General features: G+C 45.7%; 2 protein-coding genes across 3 annotated transcripts in view; both read right to left on the bottom strand.

Annotated features, from left to right (window-relative positions):
* Positions 1–16218: 16218 nt before the first annotated feature.
* RPP14 (ribonuclease P/MRP subunit p14) overlaps positions 16219–27044 on the bottom strand; it is a 103229-nt gene continuing 92403 nt past the window's right edge. For both annotated transcript variants that reach the window (XM_078661495.1, XM_078661496.1), the window contains exon 6: positions 16219–20079. In XM_078661495.1, coding sequence (XP_078517621.1) covers positions 20023–20079 — 57 coding nt within the window. In that variant the 3' untranslated portion in view covers positions 16219–20022. The remainder of the gene's footprint in view (positions 20080–27044) is intronic.
* Positions 19404–20006, bottom strand: HTD2 (hydroxyacyl-thioester dehydratase type 2). Its single transcript, XM_078661494.1, has one exon. The coding sequence runs from the start codon at positions 20004–20006 to the stop codon at positions 19476–19478; it is 531 nt and encodes a 176-aa protein (XP_078517620.1). The 3' UTR covers positions 19404–19475.

Raw genomic sequence — 27044 nt, 5'->3', positions numbered from 1 at the left:
TCCTTTCAATAGCACAACACGAAGCAAAGTTCCAAAGGACAAGAAAGTAGCTAACACAGGTGACAAGCACCGAGGACTTCAACACAGGCATAGTTATAGATGTGGAAAAGAACAGAGCAGAGGAAAGAGAAAACAGACTAACCACCAGGCATTCTGGGACCTGTAGTTTCCCCATAGGCGCCTAAGTTGTGACAGGTGTGTCATCCAGAAGCTCGTTGTAATGATTTCCAGGCTTGTTCCGCAGGAGCGTCAGGAATCTGGAGAGTAGTCCTCAGCCTTCCCCTACGGCCTCCCGACTCTATCAGACTCTAGAGTATCGAATGGCATGCCAGGGGAAAACAGGGAAGCAAAACAAGGAAAGGCGGGGGAAAATGACAGGTCTTGACTGTGGAACGTCAGTGTGAACACTTGATGAGGAGGCAGGCTGTAAGGGAAGGAAAATGTTACTATCTATACTTTGCTACAAACCAGTGTACATTACAATGCCTACATATATATATCACCTACCACAGCTAATAGTCTGGACTTTGAGATACCACTGGTGGGTAGATTTGGTGTCCGCTCTCTGTGCAACAAAAGGGCAAAGGAGTATAAGCACTCTACCCCTCTCTATACTAGTATATAAAAGAAAGTGATATATGAATCTCACCACGTTTATCTTATCGAGAATACTTGAAGAGCACCAACTCTATTCCCAGGTGAAATGCGCGGGGGCGAGCCTTATTTTGAAGTATGTACAAGGTATAATCTGCCAGAAAATATCACGACTGTATCAAATAGAACATTAACCACATACAAAAATGTAATATAGGCAGCGCAATGCGCTGTTACCGTGATACTAGTAGCTGAGCACCGAAACACACCATACACTGGTCCACGCAAGTTCCCCAAAACAAAGAGTATTCCAAAATGCCAAAGGGAAGGCTGGTTGGGTGGTTCACACAACGGGAGGCAGCTCCGGCTAGTGAACCAATATGAATATGCGGCAGGCAGTACCCGGCCGGATGGCGGGGAAAGACCCGGCCGCCGGGCGGAGCACCAGGAACAGGGAATTATGGAATAGGCAGTACCCGGCCGGACGACAGGGAAAAACCCGGCCGTCGGGCGGAGCACTAGGAACAGGGGAGTAAGTACGGGGAATAGAAAAGTAAAGCCAAACACGAAGTACTCCAAACGTGTTTGTGGAGAAACCAAAAAGGAAACAGAAATGCCCCCACAAGGATGAAGAGTGTCAGCGCGGTAGTAGGACCGCCAGGAGGGCCGCTGGATAACAGAACAGAACGCCCGCACGGAGGACGCGGAGAAAACAGAACAGGAAACACAACCGACCAAAACCGGAAGTCAGGCAATTCCTACGGGGACAGAACACCCGGAAGTGGGAGCTAGACGCTAGAACGCAAAGCGGCGTTCTGTTGAAGTGGTGCGTCTTTTATAGTGACCAAGGCAATCAGAACTTCTTCGCGAGTGGGACCTCGGGGCATGACACTCGTCAGCTTAAAGGCTCAAGGGAGCCGATTTGTTAAATCAACCGCAATGGGTCGCACACCGCTGGCCCCTCCTCCGGATCGCCCCTAAGGATTCCGGTACGTATAGTTCATGAGTGGTTCACCTCAGTAGGTGCAAGTGAGTACTTGTTGTTTTGAAGATCTCTAGACCAGAGACATGGCCTGGGTTTCGGGATATCTTCCCTCATCAGTAGAGAACGTATTTGGGGTGGAAAAGAAGGCCGCCAAGCAACCGTCACAGGCCTTGATGCCTAACCGGCACGCAGGTGCGTCATCCAGAAGCTTGTCAGCTTAAAGGCTCAAGGGAGCCCATTTGTAGAATCAACCGCAATGGATCGCACACCGCTAGCCCCTCCTCCGGATCGCCCCTAAGGATTCTGGTACATATAGTTCATGAGTGGTTCACCTCAGTAGGTGCAAGTGAGTACTTGTTGTTTTGAAGATCTCTAGACCCGAGACATGGCCCGGGTTTCGGGATATCTTCCCTCATCAGTAGAGAACGTATTTGGGGTGGAAAAGTAGGCCGCCAAGCAACCGTCACAGGCCTTTATGCCTAACCGGCACGCCGGTGCATCATCCAGAAGATCGTCAGCTTAAAGGCTCATGCGATCCATTGCGGTTGATTCTACAAATGGGCTCCTTTAAGCTGACGAGCCGGTTAGGCATCAAGGCCTGTGACGATTGCTTGGCGGCCTTCTTTTCCACCCCAAATACGTTCTCTGCTGATGAGGGAAAATGAACTATACGTACCAGAATCCTTAGGGGCGATCCGGAGGAGGGGCTAGCGGTGTGTGATCCATTTCGGTTGATTCTACAAATGGGCTCCCTTGAGCCTTTAAGCTGACGAGCTTCTGGATGACGCACCTGCGTGCCGGTTAGGCATCAAGGCCTGTGACGGTTGCTTGGCGGCCTTCTTTTCCACCCCAAGAACGTTCTCTACTGATGAGGGAAGATATCCCGAAACCCAGGCCATGTCTCGGGTCTAGAGATCTTCACAACAACAAGTACTCACTTGCACCTACTGAGGTGAACCACTCATGAACTATACGTACCAGAATCCTTAGGGGCGATCCGGAGGAGGGGCTAGCGGTGTGCGATCCATTGCGGTTGATTCTACAAATGGGCTCCCTTGAGCCTTTAAGCTGACGAGCTTCTGGATGACGCACCTGCGTGCCAGTTAGGCATCAAGGCCTGTGACGGTTGCTTGGCGGCCTTCTTTTCCACCCCAAATACGTTCTCTACTGATGAGGGAAGATATCCCGAAACCCGGGCCATGTCTCGGGTCTAGAGATCTTCACAACAACAAGTACTCACTTGCACCTACTGAGGTGAACCACTCATGAACTATATGTACCAGAATCCTTAGGGGCGATCCGGAGGAGGGGCTAGCGGTGTGCGATCCATTGCGGTTGATTCTACAAATGGGCTCCCTTGAGCCTTTAAGCTGACGAGCTTCTGGATGACGCACCTGCGTGCCGGTTAGGCATCAAGGCCTGTGACGGTTGCTTGGCGGCCTTCTTTTCCACCCCAAATACGTTCTCTACTGATGAGGGAAGATATCCCGAAACCCAGGCCATGTCTCGGGTCTAGAGATCTTCACAACAACAAGTACTCACTTGCACCTACTGAGGTGAACCACTCATGAACTATACGTACCAGAATCCTTAGGGGCGATTCGGAGGAGGGGCTAGCGGTGTGCGATCCATTGCGGTTGATACATCACTCGCTGCTATCTGGTTGCTCTGAGCCAGGGAAAGTTACAAGTTCATGGCAACCGCGATGGAGTGTGGCTCAGATACAGGGAACAGCTTAAACCCGTCAAACAGTTACCTTCTCAAGTCCATGTAAATGGTGTTGTTCACGTTGGTGGGGCTGCGAGTAGCAGGCTGTAAGTGCGAAGTGTAGGTTGAGCGTTGCAGACAGTGATTGCCGTAGCGTGAAGAGTCAGCTGTTTGCTGGAGCTTCGTGTTGGTGGATCGTCCCAAGCGGTCGCTGTCAGTGCAATGTGCAGGTCTACGATTGCGGACAATGGTGGTCAGCACAAAAAGCAGGTTGCACTAGAGCCTGGCACTGGAGGTTGTTGCAGGCAGTCAGTTCTCAGTGCGAAGAGGTCACTTAACGATCGCAAGGAGCTCAAAACCTCTATAACGCCACCTTTTCTACAGATCTCACCGATGCCAGCCAACATGGGCGGCACTTCCTGGCAATCCGGACTCACTCCAGACATTGCAAACAGCAGGGCTCAGTCATGTCTAGTTGGTGCAGATCTGCCTCTGGAAGCTTGCTCTATCCCTGTAGCTCACATTGAAGATAAACTATCCTTTGGAGTTACTCTGGGTGGCCTGGATTCAAGGCAAGCCAATCCTTCTTCAGACAGCAGGGAGTTCCTATTCCTCAGACAGCAGAGTAATCCTTCTTCTGAATCTTCCACATGTCCAGGATTTTTGTTAATGAGAAGTTCTTAAGTCCCGTTTTTATAGGTGGTGCCAGCTTTTTATGGGGAATTCCCTGGTCTACCCCCAAAACTGGTTCTGGCGAGTTCTCCCTCTTGCCCTGGCTCCAAACTGTCTAGGGTGCAAAAGCAAGGGCATGGAGGTGTTGGGCATCTGTGTGGGCAACCCAGATCCCCAAATACTGGAACCCTTCCACTTCCCACCTAAGTCCCACATCTGACAGCTGGTGTAGTTGTCTCCCAATCAGCCCTCCCAAGGGGAACGCCAAAGATTTGTGAACATTGAGTTTTAGGCCTGACACATTACCAAAATCATCTAGGTACCTGGAAACAATGGGGGGTATATCCGTCTCTCTCCTGAGAATCCATGCCAGGAGCTTACTCGATGTGTTGCCCTCTCTATGTAGAAACTGCTGGTAGGACTTTAGACCCGTTTTGTCCAAAGTATCCCAGAGGGAGCACACTTCCCTCTGTGCCTCCAGAATAGTTACGCATCCCTCAGACATAAATACCTCCTATTTCTGAAGGTTTGCCACTTGGTTTACTTGGATCTTTAAATTTGTTACAAGTTTTCTGCGCACTCCACTAGCAGTGCTAATACATTTCCCTCTTCCAACAGCCTTTAAAGTCTCCCACTCAATGGCCCTGGTAGTCATGGTCCCCCAATTAAAAGTAGAGTAGGCGTCTATGACATCCCGCAGATCCTACCTGCACGTGGGATCCTCTAACAGATCAGAGGGCATGCACCAAGTTCTGCACCCATCCAACCTCCTATCCCAGTCCAGTGTTAAAAGAGTCAGGGCATGATCAGACAGGAACCCGACCATGCGTGTCACATCGTTGATCTGGGAGTAATCCAATTCACCCACAAAGAAATGGTCCAACATATAGCGGGAATTATGGGTCAGTGAGTGACATGTATACTGTATCTATAAGGCGCCAGTATCCCAACAACCCTAAATTTCGCATTGCCTGTGTCAGAGCGCTAGTCATCAATGGTTTGGTACTGTACCGGGGAGGGTAGCGCTCTCCCCCACCATCCAGACCACAATTAGAATCACCCGCCCATATGATGTGGGTTCCCACACTAACCGATAACATAGCCTGCAACCCCTCAAAAAAGAGACTGTCTTCTATTTTGGGGGCAGAGGAATTGAGCAATGTAATTTCGTTCCCATCCAAACAACCTTGAATAAACACATACCTCCCCTTTACATCAATCTCATTGTAGGTGAGCCGAAAGGAGTTTCCCTGGGCCACCACCTTGGTATAAGAGGAGTAAGAAGCTGAGAACACCTGACCCCTCCACTTTATTTACAATTTTTGAACCTCCGCTGTCTCAAGATGCGTCTTGCAGATAAGCAATCTAAGGAAAGGATAGACACTGTATTGCTTGCCGTAATCCCGGAGCCCCCAGGCGTACCACGTAACAATGTTGATTTTGTCAATCATGCTCACTGTGACCTCAGAGGCCCAATTGCACTCCAGACAACAACGTGCACTCCAAAACGAATAGAAGTGCAAAACAGACCCAACATCCCCCCATCCCAGACAGACAGTATAACAACAACAATGCATACTGCACATCCGTCAAGTTCCATGCTGTCACGACCCAGAGACTAACCCCACCACCCACAAACATGGCCTACCACTTATTGTGGAAAAGAGGCACTAATGGCCTGTAAAGAGTACAAACCCATACCAATCAGCCCCTACAGTCATCTAAACCAATCTTGCAGAATCCCGCAATGACAATAACATTCACATAGTCCCACAGGTCAATGCCCCAACTCTCAGGAAGAAATAAAAATAAGTGAGGGTATAACCGGTGAAGTTGTGCAAGAAATCAATGGTGCAAAGCTTGGCCCTGACCTCCAGGAACCCCTTCCGAGAATCCTGAACTTTATTAGTGTAATCTGGGCAGATGGAGATCCTGTGATTATTAAAATGGTCAGTATGTTATGTTATGTTAATGGTTTTTGTACCGCGCACAGCTGCCCCAGCAAAGGGGCGTCCTGGCGCCAAGAAAGAAAACACAACATCACAAAATGCAACAGAATCAGGGATTTTTATTGAAAAGAAAGGTTTTGATGGCACGTCTGAACTGGAATAAATCTTCCAGAGCTCGAACTTCACTGGGAAGAGCGTTCCATAATTTGGCGGCTACTACTCGAAAGGAGCGGCCTCCAGTCCTGCTCAATCGAAAGCGTGGAACAGCTGACAAATTCTGGCCCATCGATCTCAATGATCGAGAGGGAACATATGGGGTCAGTAAGTTCATCAGAATAGGTGGGGCCGTGCCTTTCAAAATGTTGAAAGCCAGGCACAGCACCTTAAACTCGATCCGCCGAGCAACAGGTAACCAATGGAGCGTTTGTAATGCTTTAGACGCTGAAGAACGTCTAGGCAGCCCTAATACCGCTCTCGCGGCGGCATTCTGCACTCGTTGCAGCCGCATAAGTTCTGCCTTATTCGTACCTGCTAGCAGGGCACTGGCATAATTTATCCTGGATAGTACAGAGGCCTGGACCACGAGCTGTCTGGTGGGGGCATCGAAGAATTTAAACACCGGCCTGATACCCCTGATTATTCCAAAACAGGAGGCCGCCACCCTCTTAGTCTGGCAGGTAAAACTAAGAGTGGGGTCCAGCCAGACCCCGAGATTTTTTATCTCCATAGCGGGAGAAGGGATGATTCCTAGCTCGGGGGCCACCAGTTGTCATTCCACCATCCAGGTTGCTTCCCAACCACCATCACCTCTGTCTTCTTTGTGTTCAATTGGAGACAGTTTTGATTCATCCAATTGGCCACCGCACGTAGCCCCTCACAAAAGTTGAGGGCGTCCACAGCTGAGTCCCCACTTAATGTGACCGCCAGCTGCGTGTCATCCGCATAGGACACCATTGTCAGGTCCCAGCGTTTGACTACCGCAGCCAGCGGACTCACATATAGATTAAATAAGGTGGGGCTCAAAGATGATCCCTGTGGAACCCCCATGGTGAGCGGGTAAGAGGTGGATTTGGCGGGTGGTATCGCAACCTGAAAAGATCTGTTGGAAAGGAAGGAGCGGAACCACCCCAGAGCCAAACCCCTAACCCCAGCTTCCTCTAACCGCCGCAACAGGATCTCGTGGGACACCGTATCGAAGGCGGCACTCAGGTCTAGCAACAAGAGTGCTGCTGTTCGTCCGTTGTCCAGCACGGAGCGCAGATGTTCGACCATGTATAACAAGGCAGTCTCCGTGCTGTGACCTGCTCGAAATCCATTTTGCGTGGGATCCAAGATGTTAACTTTGGCAAGATGGTCGGCCAGGATCCTATTCACGTGGGCTTCGGTGACTTTAGCAGCCCACGGAAGCAGTGAGATGGGTCGATAGTTCTCGGGTTTTATAGGATCTAGGGTAGGCTTTTTTAGGATGGGTGTAACTACCGCTTGCTTCCACTTGGTGGGTACACTCCCTGAGGCCAGTGACAAGTTGATAAGGGCCAACAAGGGTGAGCGGCATGTTGCCTGCATGTTTTTAAACTGGGCCGGTATGAGAGGGTCTGCGTGGAGCCGGATTTGATTTTTAGGCTCAATAGATCAAAACCCTCCTCAGAAAGGGGGGCCAGCATATCCAAGGTCATATCGTTGCCCTTTGGACAGACACCTGAGTCCAAGCGGTGCATGATAGTTGGAAAGGTGCGATAGATTACTTGCACCTTTTGAACAAAGAAAGAGGCCAGTCTTTCGCAATGGAGGTCAGTGCAAATTTCTGCTGCAGAAGCCCTCTTAGTCATAAGGTCCTTTAGGACCTTGAAGACTAGTTTAGAGGGGTTAGGGCTGTTCCGAAACTCCTGCGCATAGTATGCAGCACGTGTTCGACAGACCGCTCTATGATACGCCTTGGATAAAGTGAGGTAGCAGGTTTTGAGCACAGGGTCATAGGCTTTCCTCCATCGCCTTTCTGCTTGCCTACACTCTCTCTTGAGAGACGCCAAGGTCTCGTCGTACCAGGGGCTATGGGGCTTAGTCCGGCACTTGGAACATACCAGGGGAATAAGAGAATCCAGGACCGTGCCAATCCAGTTGCAGAATGTGTCATACCCACAGTCAACATCCGAAAAGGGAAGTAAGGGTGTCTTTTCTAGAAGAGAGTAGAAATCTTCTAGTTTTAATTTACTCCACTGACGAGAGAGAGAGGTTCTATGCTGTGTTACAAAAAGAGGATCTACCACGGGAATAGCTGCTTTCACCAACATGTGATCCGTCCATGTCAGCTGAACAGGTGGGCATATAGTTATGTCCTCTAGGGTGGTAAAGAACGGGTCCAGTATGTGCCCACCTAAATGGGTGGGGGATGACACTCTTTGTAGGAGCTGCAAGGCTTCTAGATCGGCTAAACAGCTCTTGATAGAGGGTGAGAATGTGCAATCAAAATGTAGGTTAAGATCGCCTACCACGTTAAAATTTGCACAACCAAGAGTTTCTGTGCTGATGACGTCCGGGAGAGCGGCCCTGAAGGCGGCATCGCAGCCCGGAGGCCGGTATATTAGGAGACCTGGGAGGCTGTAACAGTGGGAAAGTGAGATTCTAAAGCGGGCACATTCGCAGCCCTGAAGCTTTAGTTCTTTCCATTCATAGGAAAAACGCCGTTTTACTGCCATTGCAATTCCACCCCCTCTCGAGCCGCGATTAAGAGTAGCTACGGTATAATCAGGGGGGAAAGCAAGGTTTAGGATGGCAGTATCCGCATCCTGTAACCAGGTCTCGGTCATGAAGAACACATCCGGGGAGTCTTTAGTAACAATGTCAAAGATCTCCGCCTGATGTTTGACCAGAGATCTGACATTTAAGCTGTATATACTGACAGTATTCACCCCAGACACGTTAATCTGCCGGGAGGAAGTTTCTAGGGAACGGATGCGGGAAGGTGGAGGCAGGCGCCAGCAGCAGCAAGTGCACCGATAAGGACCCCTTAGCGGCGCTACAAGCGGAAGAGGACAGAAGGAAAGACGTTTTCGTAAGGCCAATAAGTCTGCTCTACTGTACCTGGTGGTAGAAGAGGACATGATGTAGAGGATAGAGTTCTGCCGCACCCCGCACTTCCTTGGCGCTGACGGGCGCAGACGGGCAGACTCTGGCTTGACTCAGGCGCGAGTCAGGCACTACCGCTGCGCGTCACCGCTGCGCGGGAAAAGTGAGCTTTAAGTACAGCCTCACCTGGTCTCCAAACGGAGCACTAGAGCGCTGCTTCAGGTGGCGCGCTGAGAACCAGCACCCCCAACATGGCGGCCAAGCGCCACAAGTAAGTGGAAGTAGATATCCGAAGGACTCCGCTCTACAAGCGGTGGGGGGCCCAATTATGGTGCAAGTCTGTGGGCAATTATATCCAAGCTAAAAACAAGGGCTAAGAAATGATAGCAACCGAAAAGCACAAAACGCGGTAAATGTTAAAATATCAAAAGCGCTGCGCGCTTAATAAGCGCTCCCGGGCAGCGTCTCCCGGGCAGCGTCTCCCGGGCAGCTAGTTGGATCCATTGCTCGACAAACACTTCTGTCATACTTCCCTCAGCCTGCTCCAGGAACCCAAGAAAGTGGACATTTTTGCAGCAGGATTTGCCCACTGCATCCTCGGCTCACGAATTATGGGTCCCAGTTCTGGAGGTGACCTCGGCCACCTGCCTCCGCAGTGCAGCTACCTCAGACTGGAGCTCAGAGATGGAGCCCTCCGCAACCTGCACCTTATCGGAAACCTTACGGAAGTTGACCTCAATTACCACCATCTCAATCTTCCCATCAATGGCCGCCTTAGAGGCATGAATCACTGCCAGCAGCTCTGCCCTGGAGGGCTCCTCGGAAGATGAACCAGCTGTCGAGTCCTCCCTGGGACCACTCTGTCATGTCTGCCGCAGAGAGGGAGGAATCGGCGTGGTGTACTGCTCCAAGGTGTTCCCCTGCGAGGGGGCCAGCTGCTTATTCCTCCCCATGTGAGGGGTCTGGAGGGAACCCCAGATGCCCATCACTCCGGATTAAAAGGGGCGGCAAGACACCTCCCCGGTAGATGCAGAAGTCCCCGACAGAAGTACGCCACCCAGACTTTACTCACCTCCCAACTTCAGAAGGCACAGCGGGGAGCCAGGAAACACAAGATAGTGTACTGGAGGTAAGGACTTTAAATAAAATACCATTGGAAATAATTTTAAAATAGATTAAAATATTTAGACTATATACATAAATGTAAAAAACAGTATTAAAGAAAAATATTTTACAAATATTTTAATAACATTTAATTAAAAAATAAATATAACTTTTTTAAAAACACATTTTTATTTAAATAAATATTCAATTTAAAATGAAATTAAACGTGCTTTAGCATTTGTTTTTTATTTTGGTCTACATTTAAAATAAATATATAAAAATTAATAACAATATTTACTAAACATTATTGTACTTTTATTTTTTAAGTTTCATGTTTTTACAAATGCCTTATACTTTACTATAGGAACCAACTCCTATGTGTGAAAAGTTACAAGTAGTACATTTACACTTATTGTGCCCGATTCAGAATGGTAATACTATTGGGTACAATATCAACTTTTCGGTATTTACCACTGGCACTGCAACACCCGCCCATAGCAAATTATGGAGGTAGGGACCCCATAGGAAATATTGTAAAATTTAATTAAATGATTTAAAATAGTTAAACATATCAGTGAATATAAATTAATGTTATGAAATGTATATACATTTAATATAAATATTATTTGAAGATCACCCTTCTGCAGCGCTGTAGGCAATATGCTCCAATAAGCGTACAATAATAATAGTCAAGAATGAATTTATGCATTTCAAGGAACACTGAAAATAATTTGTACATTTATAAAAAATGCTGTTTGTCAGACAGAAATACAATACCTTCGTTAAACCCACCATCAAAATTAACTGTAGTGTAAAGTACCAATATGTCCAGTGTCACAAACACGTACCTCCAACAGGAAGCCCTACAACCTGATGAGCTCACTAGTTTTCAAAACGTACGTTTGTAAAGCCATTACATATGCAACCCAACCTTGTTTCAATGCATAGAAATGATTTATGTCAACACTTCCATGCAATACAATATAGGCCTTCCTGGTGGTTTAAACATGCATTTATGTATCTAGCAAAAGAAGTATGTGGCTGGAGTCACAAGACACCTAACATTCAAAACTTTTACTGAAAATATTCCACTTGTCAACCATACTAGTTTTCTAATTCATGAGAAACTTGGTGGAATAAAAATTAAACTTAAGGTAGCAGTCTTTGTCATGATACAGTGAATCTGTGGTTTATAAAGCGCACTGCCCACCTGTGAGGGTCTCAAGGAGCTGAGGGGGTCGGAGGGGAGGGGGGGGGGGGGGAGGGGTAAATCCACGATCATCCGAAGAGCCAGTTCTTGATGTCTTTTCTGAATAGGTGCAGTGTCTGTCTTCGTCTGATGCGGAGAGGAAGTTCGTTCCAGGTCTTGGTTGCAATGCAGGAGAAGGATCTGTCACCCGTTCTGGACCTGTGCATGCAGGGGACTGTGACTAGGCTTAGGTTGGAGGAGAGGAGGTTTCTCATGGGGGCGTGGAAGGAGATTCTAGTGGAAAGTGAATAGATTTACAACATCACCCCATTTATTTGGTGGTTTAGTGTTAATCAATTTGCCTATTGTAAGAATATTCAATGCTACCTGTTTGAAAATTCAACACCATTTGAAAAGAATAAAAATAAGTTTTCATATCTGTCACAACTTCCCTAATTCAGGTCAGGAACTTCGACAGGAACCCCAGTCTTCCCATTTCAATTAAAGGTTTGTAGAGAACTCCATAATCTGAAGTGACTATACAAAGAGAAGAATTAGATGGGAGGTAGAGGTAAAAGACATTCCGTAAATATCTTGGCCTGTGGCTTTAGGAGCAGGGCTGGAAGGAGGTGTGTGACAAGAATTCTTGGTCTGCAATGGACTGACTGGTAACCCTGGTAATCCTATAAAACAAGTCATCACTAATCTAAATATACTTGTGTAAAACAGGACACAATGTTTTGAGAGTGTCAGTAGAGTCTATTACCAACCAGGTTATGGTAGTGGAGAGCAAGTGACTAACACCCACATAACCAGGATTTGGTCTGGGAACCAAATACGAAGGTCTGCCTCCAATAGCAGAGGTGCGGGGAGGCATGATGCCTTGGAGTGCTTGAATTAGGAGTAGGAATTCTGAAATGACAGCAGGCAAAGCTCAGTATCCGTCGAAGGAAAGGTTAATCTGAGCTGCCCTAACTAACCGAGGAACCGAAAAGGAGAAAACAAAACAAGAGGGCATGGAATGCAAAACAATGTGACTGAAATAGAGAACCAATCAACTGCTGATGCCAGATAAAGTTTAATACTGTGAATGGCGCTTAAATATTACTAACTCTTACTGACTCGTCGGTGTCCGTAACCTTCTTGCACCTTCCAGAATGTTCCATCTGTTCTGGAATGTTCCAAATCATTCCACCTTGCCCTGAAGGGCGTATCTGTGTAACCATGTGCCTCACCCTCCTTTGCCTCCCCAGCTGCCACTGGGCCATCCAAGCTTGTATCTTGGAGTCTGAGAAAAATATGACTGTATTCCTACCACATTGGACAGGACCCCTAGAGACCATGAACTCCAGGATTGAAGACATTACCTCTCCCCAAAGGGCCCCTTATGCCCCTCAAATAAGGACCTGGTTTATTAGGGAACTGATGGTGGAAAGACAATATTAGGTGGGGTGCATTACCGAATGACTGGTTTCCAAGGTCTGTCTGAGGAATCGTAGCGTTTCCAGGACACTAGGTATGAAACTGTCCTCAGACTATTGACTCAAGACTCTCCTGCACTTCAAGCTCAGATGACCTATTTATTACAATTGGTGGAGGTGGCACTTTGTGTTGTTTTTTGTAACCCTAGAAATGTGAACTACAGCATACATGTGCCATTTTGCTGTTAACTTTAAGAGCTCTGCAGAATTCACGACCAAGCCGGTGATTTTGAAAACACCTACAACTCAAGGAAGGAACTTGGGGTGGGAACCAGGGATAAATATGTTCTGTGAGGATAACCGAACAATATAACTCAATTTGTACTGGGGAGCAGCATGTCTGTGCCAATCTATAAATCTCTTAGTCAGCTTTGGCTCTCCGAAGATTTTATTATGGTCATTTGATGAGCGCCTCATATTATTCCTAATATTCTGTACAGTAGGTATCTAAAGCACTATGAAAGGAACAGTTATACTAAAGTTCCACAAATGGAAGCCATTGTGACAAGCATTCTAGGTGGTCCAATAAGACATAACTGAGATATGGCTCAAGGGCTTGATTATCCCTCTCAGTCTGACCATCTGACTGCGGGTAGTAACTGGTGGATTGGAAATGCATTATGCCCAACTGAGTGGTTAATTCTTTTCCAAAAGTAAAAAAAACTGGAACACTCCTCAGCGGTCACCGGGCTGTCCGCCAGTCTCCAAGGCCAGACAACAGCAAATTTGAGAAATGTGACTGCATCCTTGCGACAATGTACACAATGCTTTGAGAGCACGAACTTCAGGATTCCAGACAAAAAGATCTAAACCAGTTGTGGATTATTAACAAAATATATTAAAACTAAAAATAAATCTACAAGCTTCTCTTTGCAACAACTTTTCAAAATGATCCTGGATCACTTCCACTGAGACTACAAGTACTAAAACAGGTTTGGCAGTTCTGACCTACGTGTTGTCTATCGACTAGAGGTGGCAGAGCCCACGAATTCCCGGGATGAGCTGAGCCGGGGAAAAAAAAATGAGCATTGGGAACCAAGAAAATGTAATTCACAGCTTCCAGCCTCACGAAAACGGAGGATTGAGCAGCACACGCTGTTTATAAAGTAATTAACAAAACCCTCACACTGGGATATTGGGCTGGGGCTGTCTGTGTCCAGTACATTGTTTGCATTGATGATGTACTACAAGGCAGTGCGGGCAGGCGGATTGTAATGTAATTAACACAACTCTCCCCAAGGGCATTGGACTGGGGGTCTGTGATTATGTGCTAAAAGGCAATGTCTTCCTTGTCATGGTGACTGTTTTTACAGTTTTAGCACAATTTTGCTTTTCACAGCCTGGGAAAACCAACATTCTGTTACAACTTTAAAAAACATGAACACGGATGCACGGTCTTTTAAACAGACATGCTAAAAGGCAGTGTGTGTTCATGTTGATGTTTTTAGAGTTTCCCCCAATGCTGCTTTTCACAGCCTGTCAAAACCTACATTTATTTTTCCTTTTCTTTCTTTTTTGCAGTTTTATATAGCGCAAACTCAACCCAAAAGTATTAGATCGCTTTACATGAGAACTAATGACTTTATACAAGGTACCAATCATTTTGTAGCCACTGGGGAGATGAAGTGATTTGCTCAGAATCACAGGATGTTGAGTGAAGCCAAGACTCTAACCTGGTTCCCTAGGTCCAAAGTCGGCAAACGGCAACAAGGGTGCACTGTTTTTTTTAGACAGAGGTGCTAAAAGGCAATGTGTTTGTGTAGGTGTTTTCAGAATTGTGGCACATTGCTGCTTTACACTGCTTGTGAAAAACAAGCTGTACAACTTAAAAAAACAAACAACAAAACAGGCACATTGTCTTTTGGTAAAAGATGCCAATAGACATTGCGTCAGTGTTTGAGTTTCTTGACTCAGGGGGAGAGGCTCGGCCAAGATCGTGTTGGGCTTGAGGGTCTACGAGGACTTCGAGCTGAGCCTGAGCCGGGCATCTGACTTGAGTTTTTAAGGGCTCGCCCACCTCTACTAAAGGCCAGTTTTTAGGTCTTGCCTACGCAGCGCGTAAGTGCTGCTTTGGAGTGACCTCTTGGAATCACTTCATACTTTTTGGGACACTAGTGGATGTACTGCACTGTTTCCAATGAGCCCTCGTGCATGTACGGCGTTTACCTTACGGGAGCAAGCAGCGGCTCCCCATCTGTTTGAAATTATCGCGCCCGCCGCTGCTCACTCCCGCAAGCTGTACATGGACTGAAGAAAGACAAGGCAGGCTACTGGAAGGAATTGTGTTTTCATTCGTGAAATTACATTCTAAATATGAAACTTGCTGGTTGCGTAGACAACTGCGGTGACATAAAAACCACCAGAGCCGTGACCTTTTGATTTGCACGCTCATTTCTGTAGCAGGTGCATTAACGCACTCAGCTGCCTTGATTGCTTCTTGCGATATGCACACGTTTTGTCCATGGCGCTTTTTGCAGGTCTCAGCCAGTAGTCCATATTCTGAGGACCCTCCCAGATTTATTTCTATGTGTCATTGATCTGCCTTTCTGTTTGTGTCCCGCTGGCATACCTGTCCTTGCAGGGTCTGGAAATATATAATAAAAGGGTTTCGTCTTCTGATCACTGTAGGTATGCAAAACGGAAATTATTTACACCTCCACAGCATACTCAAAAGCCTCGTAGAGCCCACCATGTTCGTTTACCAGTCCACAAACCTGACCCCTCCCCCCCAAACACCCCAGGGTGAGTTGCACTCAAAGGACCTCTCCTGCACGGACATGGGTAGATCTGACAAGAAAGGAAAGATTCCGCTTGTGTTTTGCGACAATTCTTTTGAATATGCTTGCAGAAATAAAATAACAAGCATTGGCATAGCCAATAGGTCTTGCCTTTGGGACCTGCTGCATAACTAATTACTTATAAGGTCCCAAAGGCGAGACCTATCGGCTATGCCAATGCTTGTTTCAGATTGTAAGGCATTCCTGAACTTTCCTTTTAGAGTCTGATAATACATCAGTAAAGGGAGGACAAAGAAAAACACAAGACCTTCCTGCAAAGCAGAGTCAAGTCGCCTACCGAGAAATGAAATTTGCAACTTGTCATTCCTTAATATCCACCTTCAGAAATGCAAGGAACCCCTTAAATCAATAGCTTTGGTACACTGGTGTAGAAGTCTCAGATCAAGTACCTCCATCAATTTTTTTTTATTATTTACAAAGAAATCTCTCACCATTTCCTGTACTGTCCACTAAGTAGTTACTGTTTTATCTATTCATATTCTTTAGCTACAATCCTTTAGGGAAAAATGAGCTAAAGGGCTAATTGAGGTGTCTGTGCTGGCAGAATTATTATCTAGAGATAAATACATTTTGCAAGTGTACATACAACAACATTTGACAAAATCGAATGAACAAAAAGATCAAGTGTACATACAACAACATTTAACAAAATCGAATGAACAAAAAGATCAAGTAATGCAAAAGAAATTGTTTTAATGCTTGAATTTGCCAAAGGGAAGAATTCTTGTGAAATTTAATTAATCTAGGTGCATTTGTACAGGCGGTAGTTTATCAAAGAACGCTTCAGTCTACCCAACTGTTGATTCAATAGAAAATAAATTGACAATAGAGCCATCTACCTTTTAAAATCTGAGTGATTACTGGGAGGGAGACTACTTGTGAAACCTCACAAAATTATGATCTCATTCCTTGAATCATGAGAATATTTCAGACCCACTATGCTTGTTGAAACTCCAAAACGGAGAAAACAGTTTGGACATTGCATAATGGAGAAGAGCGCATGTGGCAGTGAGATTAAGAATGATATTCGCTAATGTGGCTAGTGTTCCAGAACAAACAAGCATTGGCAAAGCCAATAGATTGCCCCTAGACAAGCGCAATAGGCTTTGCTAATGTGTTTTAGTCATGCTGTAGACTAGCGTTGCTGTTGTTCAGAGTGGCTAAAAGTTAGTGGCGTAGAGGAGTAAAGCATTCAGTGTCATCGTGTAGAGTGTTGTTGAGTGACGTAGTGTTGTAGAATGGTGTAGAGTGGCATTGTCGTAAAGTGGCATAGACTGTCATGGAGAGGAGTTTTGTAGATTGTTGTGGAGTGGAGTGGCGCAGAGGTAAGTAGAGTAGCATAGTGTGGAGGAATAGAGTGGAGGAACAGAGTGGAGTGGCATACAGTGGACGGACTGAATGGAGCTGCGTGGAGGGGTGTAGAGTGTAGTACAGTGTTGTAGAGTGGAGTTGCACTGACTTGAGTGGCATAGAGTAAAGTGCGGAAGGGTAAAGTTCTGCAGAGTAAAGGGTCATTGTGGACGGGAGTGGAGTGTCGTAGAGTGGAGGGTCATTGAGCGGAGGATCGTAGAGTGGAGCGGAGTGCCGCAGAGTGGCGTGGGGTGCCATGAAGCAAAAGTGTTCTGGAGTCTGAGTGTCGGGTCATGAAGTAAAGTGACGGAGAGTGACATTTGTAGAGTGGAGTGTCATAGGATGGAGTAGCAAAGAAGAGAGAAGTGAGTAGACTGGGGTAGAGTGAAGTAACATGAAGTGGTGTGGAGTGGCGCAGAGTAGAATAGGGTGGAGTAGAGTATCAGGGTGGAGTAGAGTATCAGAGTGGAGAATCGTTGAGTAGTGTGGAGTGGCACAGAGTGGAGTAGAGTGACAGAGTAGAGTGTTGTGAGTGGAGTGTCATGTAGCAGCTTAGAGCAGAGTGGCGTAGCATAGAGGGGAGCAGTGTCATGGAGTAGACGGTGGGGTATCGCACTGCTATTAAAGAATACACATTTTCAAATGTAATAACCATTACATTTGGACAGATATACAGTTTTCCTGATAAGACTACACAGCGCACAAACAATGTGTTGAAATGACTTTCCTGATTACAAGAAATGTTTTTATTGGTGCTTGCCTAATTCTGATATAGTTGGAAATATTTGCAGCTTATTTACAGACATTTAAATTTTGTTGTGTGCTAGACAAAAACCAACATGCAGCCTTTCTCTAAGACAACCCCACTACACAGCAGGATTGTCACATAAATCCTCCCACTTTGAAGTCAGAGAAATAAAAATAAACATCAAGCTCCTTCAGAAGACAGAGCTCAACATTTGACCTCTGTCTTTATATGAACAGCAAATATGACGATATAAGAACAAAATTTAAAGGCCTGTTTAAGAAAGCGAGCACTCATGGAAGAACACAGTAAACAGGTTACGCTCCACGGGAGGGACAACGACATACTAGACAGCCTATAACAAATAAAGCCAGCATGATGGTAACTGATTTACCTTAATGGCGCCCGTACGTTGTGGAGTAAGCGATTGGAGCCTTTTCGAGTGAAGTCGGTCATTGATTGTCTGTGTGATTGTGGAGCAGGATTCTTGCAAGGTCCCCCCCCCCCCACCCCCCCTTCTCCTCTGCCGCCCGGCCCACTTTGTGTATTTTTAACTACACGAAGCAAGTTACTCGCTAAGATTTTCTCACTAATGTGAGTTCTCACGCAGGGCGCCATTGGATTGGCTCCAGGAGTTCTTTATCACCCTGTCCTGAGGAGGCCAGATTTGTTGGAAGGCCGAAACGCGACAGAGTCGACACTTTCATTACAGAGGAGTCTTTATGTGAAAATGTTTGGAATTCATAACCATTTGACACACACATTTTTTTCAGGTTCTGTGGAATTACGCTAGGAACCATTTGTGTCTGACTACCTCTATATGTACCTTCTAGATTGTATAGGAGGACACGAAACAGTATTTTTTGTTGGGTGAAGAAGAAAATACCTGTGAATTATTTTGTATACAAATTGATGTGTTTTGTGTTTATATTGTTGTATATATTTGTGTACATATGTATGTATAATGGTGTATAGTGTGTACATTTGATATAGAAAGACAAAAAAACTTATGGAGAATAATCGTTTGTGATTACAGAAGCTAAAATATGTAATCACATTCCCCTTGTATAGTGATGGTTGTTTAAATGAACAGTATTAGAATAGTGGACTTAGGCCACCCAGATAGGAGAATTTGCAGTCCCCTATTTGTTTAATACTTCATTATTTATCCCTCCTTTTTCCATTTCTTCTTTTCCTTTGTTTAAGAAAGCGAGCACTCATGGAAGAAAATAGTAAACAGGTTATGCTCCACGGGAGGGACAACAACATACTAGACAGCCTATAACAAATAAAGCCAGCAAATAGACAGTAAGCAACTATGAGTTACAAAACATAAAGACAATGGTAAGCCATGGAAAGAATGAATATCCAAGGAAGATGTCTTTGCAAACCAGAAAGCTGCGCTGTAAGGTAGGCTTCGCCTTGAAACTGACAACGGCAGCAGCATTTAGTTCAATGGTTCATGACAGTCACTGGGCAAATATGACGGCATGGCTCATAAATGTGTTTCTGCTGCAATTGTCTTTTTTTTTTAAGGTCAAGAACTACTGCAGATAAAGGACTGGGATGACAATTTGTTGACAGATACAGTCTAAACTGTTTCTGAATGAAAAATGGCACATTTGCATGGCAGCATGAAAGGCGAAAAAATAATACCATAGAGTTTGTTAACCTGCTGGATTACAGAACACAATGCAACTTAAAACTACATTTTAAGGTTGATGCCTTTACTGAAGAAATCATAACATTTTAAAGCAAGAAAATATTTACACATCTAGTCAGGTTGGATTTTATTTTTTTTAAATAGATATTTAATCTACTGTTCACTTTAACATTCATGACGTTTTACGCCCTGGAAGCATGACCTTCACCACACCCTCCATTACTGTCTTTTCACTTTCTAGTACAGTGCACGACACCGAAATATAGGCGATGGACTGCTTTAACTTTTTTACTTCAGCGGCTGCTACAACTTCCTCTCCAGGATATAAAGGAGCTGGAAACCTAATTTCTTGAGACAGAAATACACAACCCGGGCCAGGCATTTTTGTCCCCAAAACCGCAGAAACCAACCCATTTATTAGAACACCATGCACAATGGTCCTTCCAAACCTTGTTGTTTTTGCATAGTCTTCATCTACATGTAGTGGGTTTTTATCCTCAGTTAAGTCTGAGAAAGTCAGAACATCCTTGTGAGTGAACACTTTGGAAAGCTCTGCCCTATTTCCAACCTGTATTTCTGAACACCGACCAGAAACAGATCTGTAGAACCACGTGGTTGTAAAAGGCTTTGAAACCAGCTGCTGACACACTGCCGCTCCACTGAGAACAATTTGTCTCAGCATTATTTTGAACACGTTGAACATTCCTTTTCCTGCTCATTCAGTCCAGCACAAGCTCTCTACTGTTACCAGCTAAAGCAAGCAGAAATGGAGACGTCTGGTGAAAAACAAAGAACAAACATTAATCAGTAACTATTACGCACAAATTCTAAATGTTATCACGTTCACAATGCTTTTACCTGGACACTGTGGACCAATCGGACATACGAAAGAGACACATTTTATTTAAAGAGGATTAGATCTCAAAATACAGTTGCCTAAGAAAATGTACATTAGATAGCTTCCCTGCTATTATAAAACAGACTAGCATGAATGCTAGTTCGTATTTAGAATATAGAAAAGCACAGTGCTATTTGATGTAAAATATGCAATACAAATCAACATAATATACACTAAACCTATGCTATGTGCATTGTCCATTTTGCCAGTTGATATATAACAACTTACTCGTTAACCATTTGTGGGTAGTGTGTAGCATTGTAGATGCACATTCTCTGCATACACCTGCCATCTAGTGTTGGGCCCAGACACCTGCAACTTGTTCTTCTAAGAAGAAGGTTGAGTCAAAAGAACTGTTTCAACTCCATTTTTAGTCCACAATGGAACAGCATGTTGACTTCACCTCAGTTTCTTTTCCCACTCAGCAGGCGAGTAGTATAAGTGGAGTGTGGTTTCGAAGACTTAGTGTGGTGTGCCTAACAATGGAAGTTAAAGTACATGGGAAAGAGGCCAGCTCATATGAATCTACAGCACTACACATTACGAGCAGATGGTTACATATTCTGTTTACTGCATGTGTGGCTTTAGATGCACATGTTCCACGCAGACTATGAAGCAATCCCTCGCAAAAGCAGTGCCGATGTTTGAAAAGGTGTTCTTAAGAAAAATGGCCAACAGAAGCCTGGTGACTTTGAAGAAAGTCTATACAATAATGCTTGGTGAAGGTATGAGGCATTGACCAAAATATCAGGAGCCTTGCAGATATCCGTTAAAGAGATGTTACCCAAAAAGGCTAGTATTGCACCCTTTTTGTGTCTATGTGCCCTAGGGTGCACAGGGAGTAGCTTAGCTTTGGCAGAGCAAGTTTGAATACACACTAAGTATGCACCCAGCTCTGCCACCCTTAAAGATGGCAGAACTACTGTGGGGTTTGGCAAAGGCCATAAAAAGTTGAGTAGACTTTCTAAAGGTCTTAGTCCTATCAATGGAGTAAATGAGCGCTCTCAACATCCAAATGGTTGGGAGGAAAAAAGCAGGGAGCTCAATCGTTTGGTTCATGTGGACAGGTGAAACAGTACTGGGGGAAATTTGGAATTGGTATGAAGAACAACACTGTCTTTATGAACCTCAATATAAGTTTCTGAAACTTTAAAAGCCTGCGTCAGAGGGAGATGAACACGATTAGTAAAGTGCCCTTCCCAGAGATACTGGAGTAAGTCGAACCAGTGATGACCGCCGTGTCGTGGCAGTTGGTTCTGCTAGATACCCGCTGGTACATACTATGCGTAACAGGGAAGAACACATGGCCTAAGTGTACTAAACTGTGGCTACTTTAGCAGCCATAATAGCAAAAAGGAACAAAGCTAGCCCTGGGCAGTAGCACAACTCCCCAAAGTCACAGATTGGGAGAAAGGCCTTGATTGGTGCGGGGCAGCTGAGAATGTGGTCTTTCAAAGCAGAGGATGCCCTGGAAAGTGGGGCAAAGTCTGGAATAGGTGGGCAAAATGTATTCGGATCTGAAATTATGCAACGAGGTACTGGATGTAAGATGTGAGAAATAGACAAAGTAATGTATGAGCCAATTGATAATGGGCCCGAACCCCGAATACATTTGAGGTATGGGCAAAACACTGATTGATAAATAAGAGCTGTTGATACTATTAAGAATGTACATGGGACAATGGATGTATTATTTGTGATGTTTTGGTATACATCTTTAAGTTTAATCAAAAGAATTTTAAAAAAAGTGCCCTTTCAAAACAAACTGTGTGAGGGGGTGCAAAAAAAGAACCCATTGAATTGTAAGCAGAAAGTAAGCATAAAGGGGTGTGACATAATGGATGCTGGAAATGCTGGTTGGTGGTAGTGCTTGCACTGTAATAGATCTATGAGGAGCCCAGAGGTAACTATGGAACCTAGTCTTCATAACAGGGATAATAACAGGGAAATAGTGAACAGAGGGGATTAGGTGGGGAAGGACATACTAGAGTGTGCCTTGGTTAACGTTCGCACTGCGATAAAACATGGTATTGAAATTAGCGAGCTGACTAGCAACGCACAGTTAAAATGTTTGTTCATTATGGAAACCTGGGCAGAGGAGGATTAAGGTCCTGAACTAGTGGCAGCTATTCCCCCTGGGTTATGCCGTTGTGAGGCTAAATAGGAGCGCCCAGAGAGGTGGGGGTCTGGCCTTCATCTGCAGAGACCGGCTGAACTGCACTCTGGAGCTGGTCAATACCTCTGCCATGGAGGGAGGTGAGGTGTGGTATTGTAAAATTATAACCATCCACATTCAGACTCTCTAGGTTGCTGGTTTATAACCCTCCTGGTCCTAGAAGGCAGTTAATTTTAAAAGGGGACCAGGTACTTGAACCATTCATCTCCTGTAGTAACGTTACCATCTTGGGGGATTTTAATCTTCATTTAGAATAGAAAGGCGATAATGATACCAAGGCTTTCTTGGACACTATGAACAGCTTTGGCGTTTCCCAACAGGTGCCGGTCATCAACCATACAGCCGCCACATGCTGGATCGGATCTTTACCAACTTAGATACGACAGTGGAAGATTGCCTTTCGTTAAGCTCGTCGGACCATCATATGGTGCTGTTTAGAATGCATAGGGAGATGGCGGAGAAGAGTACGCAGAGTAACTGTTCGGTTCAGAAAGTGGAGTACAACCAGGCCTCTACTGCGAGTCCTTGGTATAACGACTCTTTGACCAACCTAAGGAAGGCTTGTAAAAGAGCAGAACGCGAATGGAGAAAGGATTATGATCCTAAGAAAAAAGTATGCTACCTCACCAAGACTAAACAATATCATAGAGCTATCTGTAAAGTTCGTGCAGCTTACTATGGAAACGAAATTAAGATTAGCTCTAATCCAGCTAAATATATTTTTAAGATCCTTAAGGATTTTAGGACTAGGAAAGCCACTGTGCCCGTTATTTCATCTGCACAGCAGTGCGAGGATTTAGCTACCTTTTTTGTGGAGAAAGTTGGTATCATTTACAAATCCTTTCCACAAACGACCACTCCTTTTACTACTCCATCTTCTAGAATCGGGTCACGGCCGACCCTGGCAGCCATTCCCTGTATTTCACAGGGTAAACTCACTCGGCTGAGTGGGAAAATTAAATCTGGCTCTCCATCTGACCCTTTGAAGTCAGTGCAGTTCAGGGAGTCACTCTCCCTATTTCTGGCATCGCTATGCCAAACAGTTAACTCCTCCTTCTCTACAGCAATTGTTCCAGCGCTGTGGAAACAGGCATGGATTCCCCCATTCTCAAGAAACCATCTCTTGACCCAGCCAGGCTTGAAAACTTCAGACCTATATCTCGTCTCCCCTGGGTGGCCAAGATAGCAGAGGCGCATGTTAACAACGCACTTACACTGTTCTTGAAATCCAACAAACATCTTGGATCCATCGCAGAACGGTTTCCGCCTGGGCCATAGTACTGAGACGGTTCTCCTGGCTACGACTGAATATCTGCGGACCATTCTCAATTTCGGTCAGACGGCGGCACTGATCCTGTTGGATTTTAGTACCGTCTTTGACACGGTGTTGCATGGCATCCTGCTACAGCGGCTGGAGGAGGCGGGGGAGGCGGGGGTGACGGGTTTGGCGCTGGAATGGTTCGGATCTTTTCTGACCGAAAGATCTTTCACAGTGTCCGCCCCCCCGTTTCTTTCTCAGGCCCATTCTATCGACCAGGGGGTGCCCCAGGGCTCCGCGCTGAGTCCTTCGCTATTTAATTTATATGTTCAGCCTCTGGCAGCGGTCGACAGGCAGTGGGACCATACTATGGTCTCGTATGCGAACGACACGGAGCTTGTGGTGACCTTGGCTGAAGGCTCCTTTCCGAATGCCTCCAGGTTTAGAGATGGACTGGCGGGCGTAGCTGAATGGATAGTTACCAACTGCTTGCAATTGAATTCCAACAAAACCGAGGCGTTCCTTCGGTTTCTAGGTGTCGTCTTATGAGGATGACACCCAAATCATCGCTTCCATCTTTGATGACTGGGAAGAGGATGCGGACTGGTCCAGGACTTGTATGGCCAAGGTCAGTACTCGGATGAGAGAGAAGTGGCTAACATTGAATGAGGAAAAGACTGCGATTGTGGTTTTTGGGGCAGAAAATTCGATCTGGACTGACAGTTGGTAGGCAGAAACAGTGGTTATCTACCTGCCCAGGTGGCTGACGCTAAATAAAACAGTGAGTTCTTGTTTTTGGATCATCAAGACCTTGAAGAAGTTTTCCCCTTTCTTCCTGAGGAGCTAAGGGTGTCAGTGGTCAATGTGCTTATTCCATCTCACCTTGACTACTGTAATTCTCTCGATGTGAATGTCAGCAGCCCTACATGCCAAGAACAGATGCATACTGGTAAGTAGCATATTCCGTTCGAGGCATGTGGGCTGCTGAATTCATATCTGTGCATAGAATGTATAGAAGTCTCTCCCTTAGCGGTGGCTACCTGTGCCAGCTGCAGCAGTCTGAAACAGAGTTTTTAGAACAGCCTGTCCTACAGCAGCTTGCTGTTTGGAATGTACATCTACACAATAGTGTTTTGTGAATGTATGCATGGTAGACCATGTGGCTGCTTTACATATTTCTTCTAGAGGGATGTTCCCTAGGAAAGCCATGGATGCCCCCATTTTGCGCGTTGAATGCGCTCTTGGGGGAACTGTTAAAGTGCGCTTAGCCTTAAGATAACATATCTGAATGCACTTAACAATCCATCTGGCTAAGCCCGATTTAGAAATAGGGTTGCCTTTGTGTTGTGGTGAAAAGGCAACAAACAACTGTTTTGTCTTCCTAAAATCTTTTGTCCTGTCAATGTAATATAGGAGAGCCCTTTTAACATCTAGTGTGTGCAGGGCCCTTTCTGGTACTGACTGTGGATTTGGGAAGAACACTAGCAGTTCTATTGTTTGATTGATGTGGAAGTGAGACACCACTTTGGGCATGAATTTAGGGTTTGTTCTAAGCACGACCCTATTAGCGTGGATTTGGAAGAATGGCTCTTGAATAGTTAGGGCTTGAAGTTCGCTAACTCTTCTAAGCGAAGTAATAGCCACGAGAAATGCCACTTTCCATGTTAAAAATTGAATTTCACACGAGTGTAGAGGTTCAAAAGGTGGTCCCATTAGTCTGGTTAACACTATGTTTAGGTTCCAGACAGGTGAAGGTGGGTGTCTTGGGGGGATTACTCGTTTGAGTCCCTCCATGAATGCTTTAATTGCAGGCACTCTGAATAGGGAAAGGTGTTGCCTGTTTTGTACACTTAGCTGCTATGGCAGCTAAGTGTATTCTTATAGATGTATAGGCTAGATTGCAGCGGTGTAGGTGCAAAAGATAGCATATGATATTTTGAGTTGATGAGTCTAGTGGGTTTATGTCATTGTTGTTACAGTAAATGACAAAACGTTTCCACTTTGCCGCATAGCATGCTCTTGTGGTAGGTCTTCTTGCCTCCTTGATAATGTTCATGCAGTCAGGAGGTAAGTTTAGGTAGCCAAACTCTATGACTTCAGGAGCCAGATTGCAAGGTTCAGCTGCTGTGGATCTGGGTGCTGAATGTCTCCATGGCTCTGCGTTAAGAGACTAGGGGTTAGCTCTAGGAACGTGGTGTACCACGGTTGCCTCGCCCATGTTGGAGCAACTAGGATTAGCGTCATGGAGTGCTGGCGCAGTTTGCGTGCCACTAGCGGTATCAACGGTGCTGGTGGAAAAGCGTAGGCAAATTTGCCTGACCAGTTCATCCATATCGCATTGCCCTGAGACTGCGGGTGTGGGAACCTTGCGGCAAAGTACCGGCATTTTGCGTTTTGTTTTGTGGCGAACAGGTCTATCTCTGGTTGTCCCCACTGTTGGAAGTATGGTTGAAGTACTGTGGGATGAATCTCCCACTCGTGCATCTGTTGGCTGTGTCTGCTGAGCAGATCCGCTATCTGATTGTCCTTGCCTGGGAGGTGTTCAGCCATGAGAAAAATGTTTCTTTGAATGGCCCACTTCCACATGCTTTGAGCCAGATGTGACAGCTGTGGAGAGTGTGTTCCTCCCTGCTTCTGTATGTAGTACATCGCAGTCATGTTGTCCGTCCGGATCAACACGGTCTTGTTGCACAGATGTACTTTGAAAGCTTTCATTGCCATAAAAATTGCCATCAGCTCCAGTAGGTTGATGTGCATCTTTTTCTGCTGCGTGGTGTGGTCCATAAGCCCTGTACTGTGTGGTGGAGGACATGGGCTCCCCACCCTATCAGGGATGCCTCCGTTGTCAAGACGATTTGTGGTACAGGCTCTTGGAACAGTCGTCCTTTGCAAAGGTTTTGTGGATTCCACCAATGCAGAGAGTTGTATGCACGACTGGTCACCAACACTAGGTCGTTTAATTGTCCTTGAGCTGGTTCCACTGACGTGCTAGGCACTCCTGCAGCGGACGCATGTGTAGTCTTGCGTGAGGGACTATGAAAATGCATGAGGCCATCATACCTATTAGTTGCATAAACACTCGGGCTGGGAGCGAGTGTTGGGGCGTGAACCTTTGGATTAGCGTCTGAATGCTGTTTATTTTGACAGAATTCGGTTGTGCTTGAGTGTCTATCGTCGCTCCCAGGTATTGTTGTACGTGGGCAGGCTGAAGATGGGACTTTGGGTAGTTCAGCGAGAAACCTAAACTGTGCAGGAGGTGAATAGTGTGTGACATGTGGCTGGCACATTGCTGGGCTGACTGTGCTTGTATTAGCCAGTCGTCCAGATATGGATAGACATGAATATGCTGTCTTCGGAGATGTGCAGCTACCGTCGCTAGGCACTTGGTAAATACTCTCGGGGCTGTTGT

The sequence above is a fragment of the Lissotriton helveticus genome, chromosome 9, assembly GCF_964261635.1.
Source record: "Lissotriton helveticus chromosome 9, aLisHel1.1, whole genome shotgun sequence".
NCBI lineage: Eukaryota > Metazoa > Chordata > Amphibia > Caudata > Salamandridae > Lissotriton > Lissotriton helveticus.
This window is presented reverse-complemented; position numbering and strand designations above follow the sequence as displayed.